This window comes from Pholis gunnellus, assembly GCF_910591455.1.
Source record: "Pholis gunnellus genome assembly, chromosome: 15".
In the NCBI taxonomy this organism is placed as follows: domain Eukaryota; kingdom Metazoa; phylum Chordata; class Actinopteri; order Perciformes; family Pholidae; genus Pholis; species Pholis gunnellus.
In genome coordinates this window covers 8,224,426-8,249,071 of record NC_136542.1, presented here as the reverse complement: position 1 = coordinate 8,249,071, position 24,646 = coordinate 8,224,426, and the positions used below count along the sequence as shown (strand labels likewise).

At 40.2% G+C, this 24,646-nt stretch overlaps 1 protein-coding gene across 1 annotated transcript in view; it reads right to left on the bottom strand.

Annotated features, from left to right (window-relative positions):
- Window positions 1–5,130: 5,130 nt before the first annotated feature.
- The window catches only part of stxbp6 (syntaxin binding protein 6 (amisyn)), a 52,951-nt gene continuing 33,435 nt past the window's right edge, over window positions 5,131–24,646 (bottom strand). Inside the window, exons 3-6 of the mRNA XM_079174864.1 lie at window positions 16,891–17,021; window positions 16,523–16,688; window positions 8,095–8,252; window positions 5,131–6,472 (exon numbers count right to left, since the gene is read on the bottom strand). Of these exons, the coding sequence (XP_079030990.1) occupies window positions 6,449–6,472; window positions 8,095–8,252; window positions 16,523–16,688; window positions 16,891–17,021 (479 nt within the window). The 3' untranslated portion in view covers window positions 5,131–6,448. The remainder of the gene's footprint in view (window positions 6,473–8,094; window positions 8,253–16,522; window positions 16,689–16,890; window positions 17,022–24,646) is intronic.

Genomic DNA, 24,646 nt, shown 5'->3' with positions numbered 1-24,646 from the left:
GTCGGCAGAGCGCTGAGGTGACTTGCTCAGCTTTACCAGTCGGTCTCTGCCTCTTACTTACATGAAATTGAAATGCTCTCCCATAATATGCTGACGTCACAAACACACACTGGACATATGTGGTCACTTGCATAATTGTGGGAGAACTATTGACTAGCAGGCCTAAACTGCAGAACTGAAGGGGGTAACGGACACCACCCTCCTCCTTCGGTTATCAGGAAGCTGCATCATATGTGCTGCTGACTCTGCGCCTGAGATGTAGCTCCTGCTTGTTGGTGCCATGTGACTACACTCAGAGCAGCCAAGGTAAACAGAGCGGCGTTACTCTGCCCAGATAAATGCTACATTGCATAAGATGAGGCAGTAGTCTTCGCCATGCTGTTGGTAAAGCTATTGTCTGTCTTTACGTGATACTTTGCTACTGTTTTTATATTCTAGTGTTTACAATTTATCCAGTATGTTGCAACAACTGGTACTGCCATTGTTAACCTGTGACCATTTGAGCTGGAACTAACATTTATTTTAATTGTTTAGTCTATGAGTTGTCAGAAAATAATAAAGAAATGCTTATTCTTCAACTTTTGGGGGTTTTTTTAACCAAAGGTAACAATTTGCAGATGAATAAAACATAGAAACGTTTCAAATCTTCATATTTGAGAAACTGAAAGCAGAATATTTGGGGGTTTTACCTGATAAATGACCATTGATTATCAAAATTATCGATTAATCAACAAACACTCTACAGAGGTAATAAGAAGCAGCAGCAGCATAAAGGCAGAAATTGCCAGCAGACACCATGACATCGATCACAGGCAGAGCAGCAGGAGAGCAATAAAACAGGAGCACCAGCAGCCTCATTATGTTAGCTTACTGTTATTGACCAGCACAAAAGTTCTACCAAAACAGAGTAAATACATCACAAAAACACTCTACTTCAGGGTTAAAGGAAACATTTGAGACCAATAGACACATCATTTCTTCCACAAATCCAATCTGGGGCAACATGATCAGAGTGTTGCTTATGAAACTTTACATGAGCAGCAGCTGCGAGTGTTTGAAGCAGCGTTATAGATGAGTTAGCAATTCAGCAGTGCAGCAGCACAGCTGAGCAAAAGAGTGAGCAGAAGTTCAACAGCTTTATGGAAAAAGGTGCAGTGGATATACAGTATATGTTGCAGCTATAGTACAGTATGTAATGTGAGAGTTAAGCAGGCTTCAGATTGCAGTGGTTCATAAGGTAACACATGTAACTCCCATATATCCTGAGAATGATTGTCTGGTTGGCACCCGGTCTTACCATCACTGCATTACATCAAATATACAAGTATAAGGGGAAATCTATATACATACGAGCGGTAGGGGAAATGCTCCAAGGTTTCACATTTTTATGCGGCTTCAGCCTTTAAATATAAAGTCTTATACACCACTCTTCAAAATAGTAATACAAATTATAAGGCTACATGGACATAAAATGCATTTTATCCAGATAGAAGTAACAGATCAATGTATCAACTTACAGTGTTGGTCTCCTTTCATCAATGAATCAGCTCAGAAAAGTCGAGTCGGGTTTTTGGTTTTCTCTTTATTTCTAAAGACACTTATAAGATTTCTAAAGATATTTTTTTTAAATGCACCGATTAACTTGAAAGATTAATAGAGAACATGCTCATATTTTAACTAACGGTGATACATTTATCACGTATTCAGCACACACTACCTCACTGAGGTGGAGCTAACCATGTGAAAACATTTTGTAGCACTTTCTCTTATAGTTCATAGAATGAACAACAAGTATTTCTCTGGATCCCAATTTCAAGAACACCTGACGTAGACTGGCAATATCCCACTACAGTTATTCATCTTTGACTTTGGGGTAAAATCCAGTCACGACTAATAGGACTACTCAGGAATCATTGCATTGTGATCATGAGAAATAGAGGTGCAGTCCCAATTCATTCGGCCGTCTCACCTCTGGGTGTGACTTGTAATTACTCCTGTTGAGCTTTGTGGAGGTTGGCAGATTAAAAAGAAGTTGCCCTGAGGCCAGTTGGGCAGCCACTTAGGTAGGGGGGGGGGGGGGGGGGGGGGGGAGGGGGGAGGGGCAGCCACCGTGACACAGACTCCCTGGCTGACACGAAGGGCAATGCACCTCTCAAGGTGACATCTGCCGGACACATTCTTCAGTTCTGTGCTATAAGGAGTTCTCACTGAAGGAATAAGTTCCTATATAGTTCACTCTGCATGTACAGATATGAAAGTGTTTAGATAAATATTAATTAACATGTACTATGTGAAAGTTATAACATGTTTGATTATTCCATAGTCATTGGTCCCTTTACAGATGAAGACATTAAAAACAATGAAGAATTTATAAAATATGTAGTGTTCTTTGTTTTAGATCAAACTACCAAGCAGTTTATAAAATAGCTTCCCTTTGACCAGCTACGACGTTAACAATAATGTTAATGTATGAGTAATAATGATTTAACAATATGATCTATACTATTATCACTGATAGAGGCCATTGTCCTGTATAATTAATACTTTTCATTTTAGGAAGATTTTCCTGATAATATACTGAATATATGGGCCGTTACTCATGAAGGAGTAGCTTTATATTGTGGTATTTCTACCTTTACTTAAGTAAAAGAATACTTCTTCCATCAGATAACATGCAACATTAGTATCACATACAAAGACAGTGATCAGACAACCTGATCTATATATATATAGATATATATATATCTATATATATATATATATATTCGTTTATCTTCAAGGCTTCTACCGATATGTGTTGTGCTGTTTGCAGGTTGGGTAAATGTTTGATGACTTATCTGCCCACTTGCTCTGTCCCGCTGTAACTCAAGCCCTTGTCAGGTCATTTACTGTAGCAATTACTGACATTTAACAGTTTTCAATCAGTCCTTAAATCACACCTTCTGTCTGCGATCAATGTGTACATTACACTGAAATTACACACTAATAATCAGTTCTACTAATCAATACACCACTGGGCAATAAAGCAAGCTGACAGAGGAGATGGGTCTTTGTACAAGGCTATCGCACCCTCTATTGGTGTATGAATGTAATTTAACTGTGATTAAATAGTGTACATGTAAAAGGTAGAAAAACAGTTTAGTCCAGCAATCCATAGATACCAGGTTACAATCTTTAGAGACCAATAATCACTTCCATGTGACGATTAGTAAGCCAGGATGTGTGTGCGGAGGACAAAAGTAGACACTTTTGGGACCCGAGTGTTGCTAGAGCTGGGAGAAAAAAAGACAGAGAGGAGAGCTGAACGATTAGAGGCGGGTTTTTTTTTAAGGAGGAGCCGGGAATGATTCACAGGAGTTGGCAGAGTGAGTAATGGTAGCAGAGTCCTGCACCGGGGCTTTTATGAGGTACTTACCCCCCACCCCCTCTGCAGCACTAAACGCTATAGATCACGGATTTCGGCACTGCTACTATGCTTACTGCCTTTCTGCTTGTTTAGCCCGCATCATTAATTGGAAGATTAAAATACTATGAAGAGGTGGCAAGGACTGAGAGGATAACAGAGATGTTTTGATAGGATTTCTGCTCGCTTGACTCTGCTATACCTTTGTAAGTCTGCATCAACGGTCAGGGTTACCACTTTCTTCCTTCATCCTGTGAATGGGTTCACAGCTCAGGGGGCTATAAATACAATGATATCCACCTATCCACGATATCTGTACTATTCTGTGCTGGATATACAATATATTTATTGTGATGGAGTTAGGAAATGTGTGTATATCAGTTGATGGATTGTCTTGGATATGGGTATCCTTATAAATTCACAGTCTTAAAAAACTGATGCTTGTTATTCTACCTAAGGCAATGGCATGAACCACATCTGGCTTGGACCTTTACATTTCATCAATGGACCTTTTCTACCAATTTCTGATGACAGTGCTTCATCCAAACCACTATAAGAGCTGCTAACCTAATCAACTTGACATCGAACAATATTTTCAAAAGCTAAAGATGTTTTATGGTTGGATATTCATTGGGAGCAGCGAAAACAGGGACATTTAACAGATATTACACATACAGGTCAGTTTACTAGTCAAGCACTACTCAGCCTTAGAAAAGAGTTGTCTAATATCCTCTGTGGCTCTGGAGGAAAACCTACATATCATCAGTGTTATCACGGCTTCGGTTTGGAGACTTTATATCTATAAAAGCCAGCGTTAAAAAGTGGGGGTGTAGTTTGAAAAACAGGCTAAAAAAGAGACGCTATTGAGCTGCATTATGGGAATTGTAGGATCCAGCTGTTTTGGAACTAAAGCAATATAACGAAATAAAGGTCCAGATATCGCAGCCTTTGTGGCATCAATGTAATGTCTCGCCAATTATTGATTAAAACTCAGTGATTGTTTAATGTTCTTCCTTGTGTTAAAACAACTTATCAATAAAGAGGAGCATGTTCCAATCATTTGGTGTAGGCTTTTGTGGTGAGACGTTAGTTTACTGTACAGTGTTTCCTGCAGCCTGGACTGAGGCAATAGTCAATGGAGAGCTATTAACACTTGCTGCCTTACATAGCGCAGACATTGCCCTCTCCTGGGGAAACCGGACAATCTCATGCAGAGCGGTGAGATTCGTTTGACGGAGTACAATGTGTCATTCTGGGCCGAATACTTTAGTCAATATAAAGTGACAGATGAGTCTGACTCCTGGAAAAAAAAAAAGTCTTGTTATTTATCACCAGTATTCTTTTAATGAAGAGGAAACATCACCAGTACCAGGGAAGCAATTTTCACAATCTAAACAAATGTTACTTTTTAGTGATGCACAGAATTCTTATCTATAAAAATGTCTTTATGATATTTTAAATACACACACAAGAGAACTAGCAGCTGAATTTAAACCTGGTGATATTAGATACTATTTAACTATCTAAAGTTTTTAAATAATCAAACAGCTAAAATAAGAGACAAAGACAAGAAGTCATATTAACGTGCGTTGACATTTGACCCATAATACAGTCACCGTTTATGAGTATTATAGAGAATCAGAAGCAATAATGATAAAGAACACCCCAAAAAATAAATGTACAACTTCTGATTCCAAGTTATAAAAAGGACACTGACAATATTATAAAATATTTGAATACATTTCTTTATTAAAACAATAAACATCCAAAGTGTTAGAGAGAGAGGAACAAAAGCACACTAAGAGTTAGGCAACTGGAACGTTTCAGTATGAACTCAACAGCGCTCTGCAAGATTAGGTCATCAGTGCATCGTAATATTATGAATTATAAAATTAAAAACATGAAAAGAATCAAATACATCTCGATCGTGAAGACGGTATCTTGCAAGTTAAAGGAAGCTAAAGTTACAGTCAACGTGAGAGCACTGACACCAAAATAAACTAGTACACACTGCTGCTAATAGTCGAGACACTTTGTCATTCATCAGTTTACACATCTCTATGATGACCAACCCAAATTATACAAAAAATGCATAAGGTATTACTACTGAATGTTAAAAGTTGAATTACAGCCAAGAGTCATTTCAAAACATCCCATATTCATGTGACAAATTAGATCTACAGACACCGAGATACTAGAAGAAGTATGTGTTTTGCTTTTTACAATGCAAAGCTGGTTTACTGAATTTAACATAAATTATCATACCTAAAAAGCTTATTTCCGAAACACAGTTCTTCAAGTACACTTCAAAAAATGTTGGTAACTGTATTCCATGTAGTTTTGGTTGTTTGTGAATGGTAAACAAATCTGACAGAGGACTGGTATATTTCCCGGTTTGTTATACATTGTATATTATATCATAAGCAGTTTATGAAATATCATGTTGAAAACATTTTGACAAACACTGTTTTGATACATTTTTGAAATGATGGACGGAACAAGAGACCGAATGACCGCAATGTCCAAGAGTGAAGAGCAAATTAAACATTAAATTGAAAATAAAACACTTTGGGATTTATTGATGTTCAGGCCAACGCCACAGTCACACCTGTGAAACCCACCAGAGGGTCCGCTACTCATAAATCAGACTGCATAATCACTGCAGTGCTCATAAATAACTGTCAACAATTAATTAATAACGAGACAAGCTGTTCCTCGTCTTGGAGTGATTGCTGATAATGACTTGTCAGCATGTATACTCTTACATAAATGTTCGAGCATATGAAAAGGGGAGGTGTTTATCAAATACAGTGACTTCTTTTGGCTGTCTGCAGTACCGCCGGTTACCTCTCTTCCTCTCCTAAGCTCGAAGCGTCACAATCAGAAGATGCACCAGAAATCAACAATCCAAAACATTAAAATGTTAACATTGAAGAGTAATCATATTAAATCTTTTAAAAAGAATAGAATCTGGAATCCTCCTGTACAGCGAATGGCGATTGGTGACCCCCCCCCCCCCACCCCTCAGTTGGTTTTGGCAGTGGTCTAACACTTGTGCTTCATGGCGAGCTGTAGAAAAATCAGGGTGGGGGGGGGGGTTGCAGGATAATACAATGAGAAATTTGAATTATCCCACCAGCCAAATGCTAGCTAAAAACACCAAGTACTGCATTTGTAACAATACATGCAATAGCGAGCACAGAGAGTACAACGAGGAAAGGCACAGATTTGATTTAATATTTTAGAAAAGTTCCACTCAAGGAGAAAAAGCTGTTAAGGAGGGTTTATGATACAGGTGCTGGTAGGCAGCCAGGGGTCATGGTATTTTTGTTTTAATGCAATGACAAGCCAACTTCATTTATCTCATTAACATGGGTTCTAATGGGCTTAGCTGGAGGCTCGTTAGAGAGATGGCCAGGGCAACCGATCTAATACAAAGCTACGGGGTATGAAGATGTGAGAATGAAAGGCACACACATTTACACAAACGTGCGCACACACACACAGCCCGACTGCAGAGTATGGACTATGTTGGTGTAGGAGAGGAGAACTGAATTCTACAGCTCGAGCAAGTGGGGGCAGTAGAGCAGCACACAGAAATGACGGGTATGTTTAAAATTGAGCAAAGCGGCGAAAGCGGCTGCTGACACAAAGAGAGGCGCAGAGATGGATTTGCAGAAGTGAACTAAGAGAAAAAGAGTCATGGTGACCCTCTGACAGTACTGCAAACACTACTTACAACCACATGCATTGTTAAAGCAATCCTCAGAAGAAAAAAGGAATGGATAGAATAAAGACGGTCGTGTCAATTCATCAGTGATGGCTTCTTTATCAGTCTGTAAGGCCACCGAAAGCATTTAACAGACATGCAACATGATGGATAATAATGTGCAAGACAAATGATAAGTGATAACACCAAAAATATATAAAAGCTAATGACAGCAAGTGAAATGAGAAACGGCAGCAAATGAGGGGTTCTACACAGGGGTTCTACAGTCCTGAAGGCATTTCGCTTTGCTTATCACAGTTTTTGTAATACATCCCAACGGGGAAGCTCATCTTTGAACAGTGAGAGGGCGATGCAAGGCTTTTGAAATGTCTTTCAATTATCCCACCATCACCAGCCTGGCTTTATGCATCCTTCAAAGCATTTCAGTAGGCAATGGATAGCTGTATTTTTAAAGGTTATTGACATCCCACTTTAGATGGCACATGTCTCAGTGAAGGCTATCCACCAACAACAAGACAGAGCAGTAGGGCTGCCTAATCTTATGCAAGATACTATGTGCTATTAAAGTCATGTGCTGTGTGCTATTAGAGAGACAGATATGATCATAATCAGGTGCGCTCGTTACAAAGCAATAGAGTTTTTTGGTTTTGCAGTAAAAAGAACCATATTATGCTAATAGCCTTATTAAAGAGCATGCAATTAGTTTTGCTGACACACAAGACGATATGGCAGGATCGATGTAGGATGAGGGAACACACGACTGAAGTTAGAGTGAATGAGGGAAGAAGAAAAAGACTATTATCTTCACAGTGCAGAGAGAACCACTGCTGAGAGGCGGATGTCATAATGAAGCAACTGACTTGATATTCCGCAACATTACATGTGCTGGATTAAAATAAATTCAGTAAGGCCACCCGGAGGTCATGCATTATAAAGGTATCTTGCGAACATATTGCCTCACCTTCTGTGCAGTAACAGAGAACTGCTCAGCACTGTTCATCATGTCTGCAGTCCTCTCCTCAGCCCGACCTAATCGCTCGCCGCGCTCATTCAGAGCCTGGCTGGCCTTTTGTACGGCACTCGTCACACTGTCTGCCGCTGAGTGTAGTATACTGTTACCTGCAGACCAGGGTTGGGGGTGAAGAGGCAAGACGGAGCCAAGAGAAGTGAAGAAGAAAAGAAAAGTGGGACACGAAAGAGGAAAGAAGAGACAAATGGGGGGAAAAAATTGTGATTCACTAGTTGAACAACTGAATTTAAGAGACCAGTTGTAACAAATGTACCCGTGACATTAGAAGCGTGTATTTAAATCAGTGACCACGATCATTAGTGTGAATTGTGGAAGACTAAAACATGACGCAGTAAATGGCGTCCATCAGGTGCAACATGGTAAGGTGGCTAATGAGTTTCCTTCAAAGTTGATCTACTTCAAGGAAAGATCAAGTGGAATTAACCTTTTAAACAAGCAACAGCAACATCGGATTTAAGAAAGCATGTCTCTCCTCTCCTCTCCTCTCCTCTCCTCTCCTCTCCTCTCCTCTCCTCTCCTCTCCTCTCCTCTCCTCTCCTCCTCTCGTCACTATATTGTAATAAAGAGATGCTATGTGCTTGGCTGCATGGGCAGCCCTGGAGATCCAGCAGTGGATATAAGACAGAGAACACATATTCCGATAACTGCGGATGTTTCCTCTGACAAGCCATTAATCTACCGCACGTCGGGACTGCCGTTATGCGCTCGGCTAGCAACGAGCCTCAGAACAGCAATCTTCCTGCTGCTTTCTCTTTGTCGGCAATACGGAGCATTTCAATCCGGTGGAAAGTTCCTGACATGTCATTTTAATTACACCACCAGAATGGCAGCACAAGGTTCCCAGCGTTTAAAAAGACCCCAAAAATGACTCGGGGCCCAATATTCTGCCTTTTAGAATATATATCTTCAGGTTATTCATTTGGTGAGGCCGGTCCAGGACGGTCAAATACCCAACTACACTGTCAACTCTTACCTAACTTTAAAAAGTGGAGAAGTGAAAAATAATAAACAAAAACACAACAAACACCTGGTGCAAAGATAAGCTAGATTCGATTTTTCCAGGGTCTATATCTTTGGAAATACAGTAAATGAGTTTGAGGAGAAGAAACAGACCGATCAAAGCTTGACGGTATTGGCTGTATTAAGACTTGACAAGCCAGATTCAATCTACTCCCACAGGAAATTGCAATACAGTGAGCGCATGTCCCATGGCATCAGAGCAGGTAGGCTGAGTGACAGATAATTGGGGCAGCTAGCTCTCCTGCAGAGGGTTATATGACAGCCCCGAAAGCAGCTGGTGTTCCTTTAAAAGAAGTTAACTTGATAAAGTCAACGCAGTTCATACAGAGACACACCTGTGCCGCAGACACACAGACGGATGTATAGATGTTCAGCCCCACAGCTACGCACACAAAAGGGAATGGAAACACATACACAAGGCCTTCCTTTGTTCAATTTTCCAGAGATGACTTTAAATGAACCACAGAGTGGAGGACACATTGCACATGACAAACATCTTGACAGATGATGAAATAAGCTTCACACCTGTCAGGATTGCTTTTTCATTTAGTAGCAGCATACGGCTCCAAGAACTCCATAGTCTACAACCACAACGTGAATGTAATATTTACTTTACTGCAAAGCAAATCATGTGTAATTATACATTGAAAAAGTGGTTTGCAAAGGCTAAAACACATCCCTGCTCTGCTTCCATTTGAAAAAAAAAAGAGAAATACTTTCACGGAGAATCTTTAGGTTGTTCGTTTCACCTTCAGACAGATTCCTCTTAATCCCCCTCCTCCTCGGGAAGAGCCCAGGAAGTGATAGTGCCATCATCCTCAATATAACCCCCACTCTCACAACCCTTCCCCACCATACACTCAAGAGAACATCTCCCTTCATTTGTCTGCACTCTTATTTTCCTTTCTCTGGTGGCTGTCTTCTCACCAGAGATCAGTGTCGGGCTGCAGCGTGGGCTCCCCCAGCAGTGGAGAATGTAATTACAGTGAAAGGCCGGGTGGAGATGTTCTGGAAAGCTCATGAAAGAGCTGCAGCATCAGGAGCTGAATGAAAGATATGTAGGAGTAAATTACGTTATGTGGTGGCCTCGCTGTGAGCCTTAGTGACTCTTAACTTTAAGTGGGAGCTGATCAGTTTTAACAGCTACTTGTGTTACTTTGGAGGTTTACTGATAATATTACAGTCATTTTAATGACGCAGGAGCATTTCTTTCTGTTATGACACTGATGACTGGTACATTTACCAGACAAGAGGGGCTTTTTGTGATGATTTTTGTCAACTTGCATTGTTGCTGCAGTACGAGGCCGGTCCTGTGGCACGCCTCTCTCAACAAGGCAGGAGGAATTTTGTTGTCATATCCCATACCATCATATCAAGCCAGTGTTTCTTTAACAATCGAGACTGAACAAAAACAAAATATTCCAGAAAATAGAAACTATGAGCAAAGACAAACATGAAGGAGAGAGTTCATTCAAAGTAAACCCCTCCTTTCCCAGTGCTGCTGTAGGCAGTAGATCACAGGCTGTGCTGCTGAGGAAAATAAGCTGATGGTTATCAACAAGAACATTTCAGCTACACTTTACGACACGCTGACAGCCAAGTCACACTTACTCGCAAAGTATATGGGCTAGATTAGATTCAAGGGTTCACTTCAAGTACAAACACACCAACACAAAAAGATCCAATCAAACAATACAGAATATATTACAGTGCTTTTAATACGCTCACTCAGGCAGTGTGTACGATCCTATTATCACTGCTCCAGGATAATGGTGTGGGGTATAATGTGGGGGTGTTTGAAGGGAGAGAGTGTCTTACAATAATTTCTATTAGCGAGCACATACTTGTCTGCACTTCGACAAGTACCATCAATAATTCTCCTTAATACCCTGATATTACCAGAGGGATGTCACTGTTCATCCAAAGAAACTTATGAAGCATTCTGTTAACAATTTCTGAAAGTGATCCCAACTCTTCACATAGCTGCACCGACCTATCGAGAGCCTCTCCACTCTGAAGTACTCAGTCATTGCAGATATTTTTAACCTGGACCTGAATTTCCAAGTTTCTGCTTGTAGATTTTTGTACCCCCAGGTCACAGAGGAGACATACAACATGATTACATTTTACTGTTTACTGTACTAGTTCAAGTACAAAATCACATTAAATCTGTAAACAACAGGAAAAAAAGCACAAAACTGATCTATACAGTCAACTACCGGTACTTAAAAGGTGTATGGTTGACTTAAAATTAATGAATACAGGATCATGTCAAATGTGGCTGTTTCAATGTGTTAAACATTTAATATTGTATCAATAACAATACAATATATAAAACAATAACATTTTCAACCTAAATCAACAAAATCCCCTGTTGCTGCTAGAGAACAGCCATACAAGTTACCAAAGAAGAGTGCAAGGAATATTATACAGTTACGTATTATAATTGCAATTTCATGATGAATTCCACCCGAACCACGACTGTATTTACAGTTTCTGTGTAACTGTGACAAAACAACGTCTTTTAATGTATCTTTAAATCATATATTGTTGTGAGGATACATGCTGTTGGGCAAGAGTCCGTTTGCTACAGAGTACGTTAACAACTAGAGATGCAAGTCTATCATAAATACAGCAGAGGCTTAAAGAATCAATGCTCTTACTTGGCAATTTCAAACAGATTAATGCGCACAGTAAAATACTGATGCATAAAATGAGAAACAAAACAAGAAATGGCTATTGTAATCAACATCCTAGGGGCCTAAAGACACAGCTATGCAGCTCCTGCAGCAAGAAAAAACCCTGCTGCCATTTCATTAATGCAAATCTTGACATTATCTGCAGCAGCATAATGAAACTCCAATCACTTTTCTCCTCAGTCCTCCTGCAGTTATTCCCTAAACAGTTCATTCACACTTCCAGCGGTCACTCCCAAACCTTCTATACACAGCAGTTCTCCCTTTCTCTACGTTTCCAAATCATCTAGCAATCTGTACATTTCCGTCTTTCTCTGATACCACTCTCTCTCTCTCTCTCTCTCTCTCTCTCTGTGAAATACAAACTGCATACACCCAAAGTATGTGCCTCATTAAATCATTTTCTTATAATCACCACAATGTTGCACTATTACTCAATAGTTAATGTAAAATGTGTCATCCAGTGCTGAGGTTTGGGACAAATGATCCTATTATAAATAGTCATTAGGGCATTAATATGTATAGATATTGTGTTTGCTCTGCGCTTCTTGAACAACATTTTATTTACTTTTAATGCACATAATTTATTTAATTACATTATTTGATGAGGGGAAAGGCTTGACCTCGATCGCTCAGCCTTTAGTTAAGTCACTGTCTTGCTGGTTAAAAAGCAAGGCATTAAGTAAGGACACCAATGGGGACGAACGTGGAACATTCTGTGCTGAATGTACCAGGGATCTGCACCGTCACTGACAGAAAAATAGCTAATAGGCATTCATGAACAGCCTATTCTCCGTGGCTTTAATCAGCAGATAAGTGTCAGCAGCACACAATGCATTAAACGGTCATCAATTTCATCATAATCTTGTCTAAGCTTAAATGTTAATGTGTGAAATGATATACAGAAGTACAGAATACTGAGGAAACCATTAAGGAAGAAGCACTCTGTCATTGTACTGCCCTCGTACGTCAAAATGTGATTTACCTCTGCAAAGCATTACTCAGAGACTCTGCACACAGTCTGACAGTGAGGGGCAAGGACAGTGAACATAACTCACATAACCTTTGGAAGTCAACTTAAAAAATCACTTTCAGCATGCAGTCGACCCCCACAGTGAAAACACAAACCAGGGAAATGTTGACCTTGTGCTCACTGGGAGCATACAGAGGCAAGCTCTGTGTGTGTAAATATTAACTTCACTACATCCTTAAACTTGACAACACAGTCCCTGAGAGCCAAGCACAGAGCCCTCGGTTCAGAAGGCAGGGGAAGGCTTTGTTTCAAACTATTTTTAAATCCAACTTTGTGTAACGACCTAAGTTAGTGAAGTCAGATCTTGTACTGCTTTAGATGTTCTACTTATTTTATCATCATTTGTTCACTGTGAGATAACGTGGCCTCTTATGAAGCGTGACCTCTATTGGGATTCATCACTTATTGGTGAGCAATACTATTGTTTAAAAAAGAGAAACTTTAATTTCCTTGTTTTCTGGATGACCTCAACACTTTTTAGTAAAGGTAATATTAGTCCAAGTGGTTTTGCATACTTTACTGTACTGGCTTACCTCGTCTTAGCAGATGACCGTGGCGTGCAACAAATTCTTTCCGCATTCTGCTCAAATAGACCTTGCAACTGAAAATGACTGAATATACAGCTTGGTCTTCTGTGATGAGAAAATATCAAATGTCATCATTAGCTTTGATGTTGAAAACAAGTTTGGAAATTAGTCAAGAGGGGTTTGAATTATTATTTCATGAGTTCAGTTAAGTATTGAGGGATCAGTTGTAAATGTCATGCATAAACTGTGAAACTGGTAACTGTTTGATTAGTCGTCATCAATTGATTGTAAACCTTCCTAAGAATGAAAATTCCCCAAGAGCATTTAGCGTAAAAAACTGGAAGACATGTTTGTCTAACGCTGAGGGTTTAAAAGCTTACAGATTCAATCATTCGTTTAGAATCAAGTCATGAATACGTTGCCAGTGAGACAGAAAAGCTCAGGTGGGAATAACCGGGTATAACAGTGTGGGCAGCAGCAGCCCACTGATAACAAGGCAATTAACTAATTATTATTTCTGGACCAATTACATAGGATCAGAAACTGTGTACGGCTCTGACAGCAGTCTAAAACTCTGCAAAATCAGTTCACTTAGAGTCAAACCAAGAAGGCTCTTTACAGGATACAGAAAAAAATATATATATCTTTCCTGAATTGAATTTAAACCTAGAGCGGAGTTGATATTATAGTGCAAGCCATTTAAACAATTAATTTAACAGGTGCTTTTATGACTCAATCGCATATTTAGCATTATGAGACTCAGGGTGATATCGCCTGATGATTAAGTGTTAACAATTTTACTTCACTGATACTATGCATGGATAAGTTGGCTGCTGCCTGCATAGCATTCATTTTGCTACAGAGTAATGCAGGAATGAAGAAATTATCTTTAAAAAAAGCGCTTGCTAACAAGCTGAATGAGACTACTAAACGTCATCATGCCAAACGCTAGTCCGCCTTTAGCTTAGTGGTGGTCACTAAGACAGTGGTTTAGTTTGTTTAACGCTTTTATGCTTCAATAGTCCAAAAGTGGTGTTTAATTAATTATACATTTACTAAGCTTATTTTCTGCAATAATCCAAAAATCCAGTGGAAAGATTGTATTTGCTTTTTGTCGAGGGAACCAGTGCGATGTTAACTTCCGAGGTTGGTCTACAAAAAGACATCATCCCTGCAGGACTCTATTGACGGGGCCTCTTGTAGTAACATACTCAGCATGGGGTAAACAGTGAAAGATTAAGCTTGTGTAAAGATCAAAGCTGGTGGCATCCACAAACTACTGATGACATTGCCATGACATCCCTAGATCACACATGGGGAAACTGACAACCAATATCGCCTTCATTCATTTTATGCTGCCTATCTTGAGTGGCAAAACAAACTTGTCCATCTAGGGTCCTTAACAATGGTTTCAATAGTTAAAGTACATTATTGTGGTTTTATACAATCTACCTGTTGCCATCCCGGAGGATTCTGCAGATAGCGTCTTCCCCAGTTATGGTCCCACACCTGAGCAGCGTCGTGATCTTTGTTTTGCACTGGTGTGAGACTTAAACTGGAGTGGACAGAGTTGGCAGCAGGTTGGCATCCTTTCCGTTTCTCCTGTCACAACGCGCGTTGAGAACGGTCAACTTTTAAGTCCATCACACACAACATCCTCTACTCACTGAGAGCCAGGAGCTCACTATAGATCATTGGATAGATGGACTTACAGCACAGTGTCAAAAGCTGTTTACTACAAAATAGGGTTGTTTCTTTAAAGAAAAAAAGTGTATTTTAAATAGGACTTTAAATAGGATAGAATGTAGTTTTCGTGGGTAAATTCATTCATATTAGAAGCATTTTAACAGAGGCAGTGCTAAGTGTCGTATAATCATCCCCGAGAACAATGCTTCAGGGCCTCTAAGTGTAATTTTCAGATCTACTGGAGGCGTGTGGTCAATTTGCAACATTTGCACTCCATAATCCATCCTACTCTAAAGACCCCCGTGTTCGGTGCTCTCAGGGACTGCACTACCTTCCCACCTACACATACAGAGACTATAATATGCACTAGGGTCAGTTTAAGCAAGTTAAATACGAACATAGTTTTCAGAGTAGGAGGGAGATCAAAACATGTTAGAGAGAATATATATACAGTTTCACCCCTCTGCAATGTGCTGATGTGTACTCGTTTTGCATCATGAATGAAAGCTGTCAAAAAGCACCTTTCTAATTACAAGTAAACCATTTTCTCTTCAAAAACATGTATCCGGTAATTGATTCTTGTGTATGTGGGGCAGATGGACACCCAGCAGGAGGCAGGTTTGTAATGCGTATCCATAAATAACGCCATGAATAATACAACGGGTCGAATGGTGTTTAAAGATGAGGGTTGGGAGTAAACAGATCAATATCTGAATAAACCGCTCAAGATGCTGCATTCCCTATTGGGTTTCGCTGTAGAGGAAACCATCAGCCAACACCACAGCCCCTCACCTCCTGTGTAACAAACACACAATTTGCAGGCAGGAAATGACCAAATATGCTAATTAAGATTCACATTTGACATGTCTTAAACATTTGGGAATTGGTTGTGCTTTGACTTATTTGATCAGCCTGTCTTCACATATTATTCGCGCGTGAATTGAATATTCCTTTCAAAGAGGGAAGTTAGCTTTTAATTAACTGTTACAGCTCTTACCGTGATATTTATTGTTATTTTGAAGAGTTCACACTTAAAGCACACAATGAAATGTGTCAAAATCACATTAATTAGGGGAAATTATTACTTAGTGTTGTATTGAGTATGTCTATGTGCTTTAAACCAGTTGATCTGTATCAGAGGCTTTGAGTCACAGCTGATGCATTGTGTTGGCCATCCTCATTGACCTCACTTCAGCAGAACACCCAACAGATGCTGTGTACGAGAAATTAAGCATGCATTTTCATACACACCAGGTGCTGGTTGTCATTGTACATAATCAGATTCAAACTGGCTTGCAGCACAGTGTGACAGCAGTAAGTCTGGCATAGCAGAGCCACTGTGTTCTGAACAGTAATATTAACCAGGACAGTTAGCGGTGTTATTTTAACCGTCTTACCCCCCAGCAGTTTGGACTGGCAGTTGACAAACTCCGGCTTCCTCGCTGCGCTGTAGCGCTGGCAGGTGTGGTGAAGAATCTGGATGAAGGTGCACTTCTCTCCTGCTGAACCAGCAACCCACTGGTCAAAAGCATTCTCGAACATTAGGTCAAACTCCGGACAGTCCTTGGAAGGAATAACAGTGAGAGAGAGAGACATGAGTGGGAAGTGAGTGTGTGAGGTCAGGGAAAAGAAACATCGAAACTATTAAGGAAGGAAATGGTGAAAGGCGTACAAAACTAGTTATTTTGTATTAGCAGTACTCATGTTAATGCCGAAAAATTAATACAATAGTTGGATAAAAAGCAATGGTTGGGGAATTACATACTTTGTTCGGGTCAATGCCGTTGACCTGTCGTAGCTGGTCGATTGTCCACTGTGACCTTTTTACGAAGGCAGAAGATCCTTGGAACTGCTTCACCTTGGTGATGGATACGTGGGAGGGTTTCTTGTTTGTCACTGTGAGAACAAAAACAATAAAAACACACCAGATAAGATTTAACAGAAGCATAAAAGTCCAGAATACGAGCTTTCCGTGTAACTTGTAGCCTCCATGTTTTATTGTGTAGTTAGAAACATTTGGATTCGGGTGAACGGAAAGTTCAGGTCACAAGATTAGGAATATTCGAGTCAAGCAAAAGTACAAGGTCCTTCTGTGGGCGGCAGAAACAAAGGCAGCCTTTAACAATGGACATTTCACTTTTGGAGCCAAAAGCAACAGAGACCATGACAACATTTCCTATGAGAAGACACAGCCCAACCGTGAACAGACAAACCCTGTAAACATGGATCCGGCTCATACATTTATCCTGCCAAATGGTGTGCAATAATCGTATATGAAATACACATTACACAATGAGTTTATCTTCTATTCCAGTTACATAAATAACTTCTTTTTTTTCCCCCCACACATAATGGTTTAAAGAACATAAACACTTGGTTACATTGAGTATTTTTACACTGTGCTGGACACAACTCATATCTCTCTAAGAAAGGTGAATTCTTCTACTGCTCTGCTGACTAAGCGGTTAACAAATTGCACTGTTTCACCTCCTGTCCAATAACATTATTGCCTCCTGAGCCCCAGTCATCTCAGCATTGCAGTACTTTCAGTTTTATTCCCATTGATATATCTGTGTTTGACTCTTAACATACAGAGATAACCACGTTTACAGATCATCGAAGCTCATAGTTCTCTCGTGTGTCAGAACTGCTGGATGTGTGTGTGTGTGGCCGGATACTGAACCCCCTTTTTTTTTTTTCATGCCCCCGTGTTGCTTTTTTAACCCCGGCAGCGAACCTCCGCTTCCGCTTTCCCACATTTCCCATTCTGTCATCTCGGAGACAGTGAAGTGTTCGGGTCATTTTCACTGCTGTCGCTCTTCACTCTGCTTCTCATCTCTCCAGAAACAACCACAAGCATCCCTGCTGGTTGCCATGTTACAGTTTGCCTTTTGTTCAGGTTTATTATTTTTGAAAGATGCACCACACCTCATTTCTCGAGAAAGGATTTTGAAAATATAGGTAGGGCTGAATGTTACATCAGGTGATACATTCAGTAAGACAATTCCCCTGAGAGGAGGGGTGTTTTGATGTGTTTTGTGTTTTCATTTAGACAGCTGCTGCTAATACTAGAGGAGCTGGCCTGAGGCTGCCGGGTGGAACAGACAGACACAGGCAGACCGATACAATACAGGCTGTCAGTCATCTCTTTCTAGTGTTTTCTTGAGAATATATTTTTACTCAAACAGACCGGCAGAACCATGACAAACAGTTGAAGTGAGTGAGCAGATCTGTCTTGGGTCACACAGAGAGCTAATAGAAGCTCTAACAACCAGAAAATGTCATGAAGGGTACAGGGTGACAGCTGCATGTAATGAACCGGCCTGTTGAAGAGTAGGAGTCTTGAAACTAAGGTCAACCAATTCTCAGAGAGAATAATTTGTCTCTGAGCTACATTGGTGGCAGATGATATTTGCTAACAGCAAAATGTACTGTGACTCAAAGCAGAACAATCAGTCACCGTAGGGGAATGACATCGCACGACCCACATTCTGAAAATACAGTAACGGTAGTTTTACTGCAGCAGCCATTCATGTCAAGGCTCAACGGTTTGCCTACAGCATACCGTAAAACATAATAGATAAAAGAAAATAACCATGATTATCATGAATGAGTGTGACCCCCCGAGCCTGAGAGGCTTTGACTGACACATTCCTGCATTTGTATATTCACTTTCATATCACAAGCTTTGTGGAGAGCCGGCTTTGTAAAACAATCACAGTGACTCCGGGATCAGAATAACAGCTAATAACACAAGAAACGCATACTTAATTATCCGTAACTAACATGGGGAGGAAAATGTACGACATGTTCAGTCGCAATCTGGTAGTGCCATTTGGCGGGGTTTTTTGTTCAATAAAATCCTGACATCACACGGAGCCTGACTGCTGAAATGCATCAGTGAAAATGTGAAAGAGACCTGCGGTCTCAAGGCCATTGAGCTAAATCGTCAACACATCGACGCAGAAGTCTTAATCAAACTGCCAGACACCTTTGTGCCTCTCAAATCCATTTCATATTCAGTTGTTGACTCCCACCTTGTCTGAGTTGCTCTCCTGCATATTAAACTGAAAGTTAAAGGAGACGGCTTTTTTTGGAACAACAATCAAGCCGAAGACTGTGAGAAAATGTACGCTCAAGCCCTCCTACTAAAATGAAACCTCAAGTTTCTCTCATAATGTCACTTGCTGGTTGAATTTATCATGAGTGTGGAGAAAAAAAAAAGAGTAAGCTCCTTTTTGATATTGTATTTTGTAACGTTCAGCGAGACTATTAAATCAGACAACACCCTGACCACCACTCCTCCATGTGCAATTTGAATATGAATGCTGATGAGTCGAGACTGAGATTCGGAGGCCAAAGTTCCCCCGAGCTGGAACTTCTGCACCGAGTGAATATGCAGATGAAGATCCCATTCCTGTACTTGAACTCAAGTGGATCAAATATGAAACTGAAATGCAACACGCTCCCCAGACTTGTTTCACTTTTACAAAGCAAACGTCATAATCACAAACACACCCTGAACACAATGTGAAAGTATAATAAACTTTATGAGAATAATAAAACAAAAAACATTATGTATCTAAAAACAAGGGAAGCCCAAAGCCATTGAGAGGCTGCCAAAGCCATTGTTTCCATGTGGGCTGTCAGAGAAAGGCCAAGGAAGGGGTTCCTGTCCTGCTCTGATGGTGACATGCTCTCACTTCCTCCTGTCGATCAGTCCCTTGTTATGCCTGGCTATGAGGCCTGAAAGAAAACTCGTACTGTACTAGTCACAGACTGCAGACATCAGAGACGAAACTCGCTCAGGATCAGCTTTTCCTAAAAGTCAAATATTATCATAGTTTGTGGTTAATAGAGAAACGTGAGAACCAAGAGGTATTCTAGCTAAAGCAGTAATGACATATAGGATCATGTGAGAGGTGTGCTGGTTGTCTATTATGAATGCACACAGCGTTTATGGAAATGTTAAATATAGTACAGTACTATGGAAACAAATATAATCCAGTACAACCAATGCTATGGTGAGCACGGAAAAGCTATGGGATTAATGCAGAAACATTGGAGCTTGCCAATGACACCATGAGAGCAAACAGAATATGAAGGACCACCCTCATGTGCAGAACATTCAGAACTTTCTTTCACTGATATAATACAACTTAATTCTCGTGTCAACACTGACGCTTATCAAAAATCTCCATCCACAAGCCAAAAACATGATTAACATCGGGATTTCGGGTCATCCGAGAACAGACCCAAACCACGGAAAAACAAAAGATCACATCAGATATGGAACGTGTAACTGTTCAGTCAGGGAGGCACTGGAAGGATATGTTATTCCAAGACTCAGCCAGCACGAAATAGTGAAGTAACTCATGCACAAGATGAAAGTGTGGAGTGCACACACTACACTTGGACACACATTTTTGTACATTGCACAGCTTTTACATCAAGCTGACATTTGGGAAATCATAGAATTACATACAGTACATCCATATCGTCAGTACTGCAGCATCATGACATGAGTGTCACAACTTTACTGAACTTTGTATCCGCATGTATGTGACAGATCCTCATCTGTATCTGTGATTGTGTTGCTAAACAGAGTTGTGTGTTTTGTATTACAATTTTTTTTTGAAGATACCCGGTTAATCACGCTTAAAAGATGATGGGATGTTTTTAATCATTTGACTCTCCCATCTGTCCTACTTTAAAGAAGCTTTTCACAACATCGATCTCAAGCAGGTGGGCTAAGGATCTCTTGACAAATCAGACCCATCCTCCGTTCGCACTCAATTGGCTCTGCAGTGCTCCAGCAGTGTGGTTGCCATGGCAAATCTCATTTGCATGGCACGAAAGACACCTGAGAAGATGAGGCTGGCACCTGGCCAAGTTCATACAGGGACAGCGAGTAAGGACGGTCCACAGGTGATTTTGACTCAAAGTCGTTTGGATCTCAGTAAGACAGAAGGAAATGCTAATGGCCAAAGTACTGCTGTTTGCTGGGCTTGGACGAGGGCCAGATAGGACTTAAAAGGGATAGATCATATGTGTATGGACACACTAAACAGCTGAGTCCACATGAATCATTAGCAGAATATGTTCATCATTGAACTAAAGCGGGCCGTATTAAATGAGTCAAACTACATTGATGTAGAAGCAGAGTGGGGGGGTTTGAACTACAAGTGTTGCCGGAGTTTTGACCTCTTCATAACATACTTCATGAGATCATCTCTGAGAAATAAAAAAACAACCTGAAATGCTCTCCTGCTATATGGATTAGAGAATGGTTAAGCATCTTGGTAGCAAGGACACCATGGTGCAAGGTAAATATTCAAACAGTTTGCATCACAGGTTGAATTGTGTTGCGTGTTGCTGCCTTAGAGCTGTTGTCGAGAGCCTGTCTCACACTTTTCCCCGCCTGGGTCTATGATTACAGGTCTATTTTAAAGCTGCCCCCGCTCTGCTTTAGCTGGAACACGCCGTTATCTTGAGAAAGAAGCTGTCACTGGAATGAACCACGGCACTGGCTAGACTTGCAACAACACCCCGGCACAAAGGCCTCTACAGTCTATTCATGCGTTTGAAAACACAGTGGCTGCTGTGTACAAGTTGGCCTCAGATAGGATGGTGCCCATGCAGTGGCAAGGCACCAATGGTAAAGAGGAGTGCATATAGCATGGTGAATAATAGCTGCAGAATAGAGATCAGCTTTGTGCTCCTACAGATACAGACGCTACGTGCTTAACACAACACTAACAATGGAGCAGTGCACAGTTTAAAAAAAAATCTGACTTATTATAAGACTTAGTGTTGTATAGTTTATATCAACTTTTAGTTTGATTCAAGTTCAAATTAATCCTAAATGGCTAAACATCTTTATTCCATAAAAATGATTTTTTTAGTCAGCAGACAGTAACCATCCAATTCTAATCCCGACCGAATTTGCAGTGATCCTTTAAAGGACGTTTCAAAAAATCTTGTTAACAATTTTTTTATATATATATTTGGCATTTCAAGCGGTCTGTCACAACTGAGCGAGATGTTAGAAGGAAACGTTCCTACTTTTTCATGCACCACTGATGTTAGTTGTAAACCTTCATAGTGGGAATATTTAGTAGGTTTCTGCTAATGGCTGTTAAAATGATGAAAAACACCAGGAGGCGACTGGGAATTGTTGAAAAAGAAATGTAATTTTTACATTAAATAGAAAAGTTTGCATTTTGATTAACCGAATAATGACTTGCATGGCATTTATGACCTCATGTTTATATCATTTTTCAAACTAAATGTTCAGAAAGGAACCTTTGAAAGTCCTCCCTTTCATCAGAGTTCTGTTAAACAGTAAGAATTAAAAACCCAAATGAGCTTTTTTAAACATAGCTGCCTTTCGCCTCCAGTCACATCTGTTATCCATCCAATTATAACACTCACCCAAGGACAACACGTTAAAAGGATTCTGGAGGCTTGACAAATCATATGCGTCAGACATCCAAAATGAAAACTCTCATTTGAGACACCAAAGCTTTTTTTGAGTTAAGTTCAAATCAAAGCAACTCAGAAATTAATTATATATTTGAGAATCTATTTATTAAAGATTGTGGCTGAACTGGAATGATCAACAAATTTATTTTTTAATATCGATATTTTATTGCTAAACAGGTATGGAGTGTATATGTACAGTATGTGTAATTCAATATTTAGCCTGTTATCTGTCTGCAACACAACAAGTGTTACTTCAAATGTCATAATATCTGTTATATGATTGAACAAAACACTAACAGAATCACTCATTTCATGTTGAAAAAGTTTCACTACATTACCGTTGTGGCAGTGCCATATATTGTAAAGCTAAACAACAATATTTAAATGTGATCTCAGTGTTTCTTTTTTCCGTTTAGATCACTGTTACACTAAACTTGAATCATATCAACTGCACTGTCTGAGACAGCAACACTTTGGTGTTGGGGTGATGTGATGCCCCGTTGCAAACATGCGACTGATCACTCCGACATGTCTGACGTGCGGACGGCAGCTTGAGGAGTTGATAAATGAAGTAGCATGAAGTTATCACAGAGTAAGATCAGAGCTGCAGATGAAGAAAGAGAAAGAAGATTAAAAAGAAATGCTGAAAATGAGGGTCAGGTGAGATCAATTAGGAGGAATGGAAGCCAGGGCAAAGAATGCTGATTTGCTGAACCATGTCACTTCGCAAAAACAAAGGACTAAATCAAATGCAGGATATATATCTGCTTGTCTTCTAGCAAGTGATCCATTATTTCACACCTACACTACTTAAGGCGTAGATTACATTTAATCACAAAGGCGGACACGCAATACATCTTAGAATCCTCTTAAAGAGAAACCAAGGGAAAATACAGAGGTACAGAACGCAATCACACTTTCCACTGAGGCAGCTCATTGGGCTTCTCTTTCTCATCTAGCTTTCTGCTTCTGTGCACATCCAGGGGAGAAACACAAGGTCTCTTGTGAGGCCTGTATTCCACATTGTGACCCCCTGAGCTCGTCCATCACCCAGCGCTCCATGGGCCACTTAATAACCCAGCTATTGAGGCTAAGCCGCAGCCCACATAGTGGACATTCCTCTAGAGCCCGAGAGCACGGATACAAGGAAATATTTAATTACACGGGGGCACCGACCTGAGGCTTCTCCCCGACTCTGATGCCACAGGGCGGACTTCCCATCAGCCTTTCATGTCTCCCTACTGGTCATGTAAAATCTGAACTGATTGTGTTGCAGCAGGACTCCACCCGGCTCAAAGCTGAAATTGAAATATTCTCATAAATATCTGGTTGTTCCATTTATTCATTGGAGGAATAAGTAACAAAATACACATAAAATAAGGTAAATATGTCTGTCGATTCAAGCGAGAGACAAAAGAGGCGGCGTAAGCTCATTATTTTGAAGTACAATTTATGAGCTCAGTGTGAAAAGAGATAAAATACATAGAAAACCTGCTTCGTGTGCCAAAACTCTGGTGAGCGTTAATACACGAAGACCTCATTGCAACCTAATCTGGATATAATCATAGTATGCGCCGGTATTTCAAACAAAGTCAAAACAAAGCACATTCCTCAACACTTACTTCTTCAAGATGACCTAAACTGATGTGGCCTGGAACAGAAATCTTTAAACCAAAAGCAACCTGTGTCAATCCTGGGTCACATAGTTTTAGAAAGAAATGGTTAGCGATAGCCTTTTTAGTGGGAACACGACGTTTGGTGCTTTTCAAGTCAAATGAGTTAAAGCATATACACTGCTTGTCTTACCTTACTCTTCAAACATATCTTTATGGAAAATGTTCATAAGTGTTCATTATGTCATTTTTCTTATTAAACTTAACCCAGGGGTGAAAGTAGGTCAACATGATCCGGTACTCTGTACCGCTAAAAGATGAAGTGCTGGTACACAGTACCGGGAAGAGGGGACAGCAGCTGCCTGCCAAACGCATACAACAACCCGTCACGATCACTCTTTCAACAAGAACACACATCTGCTA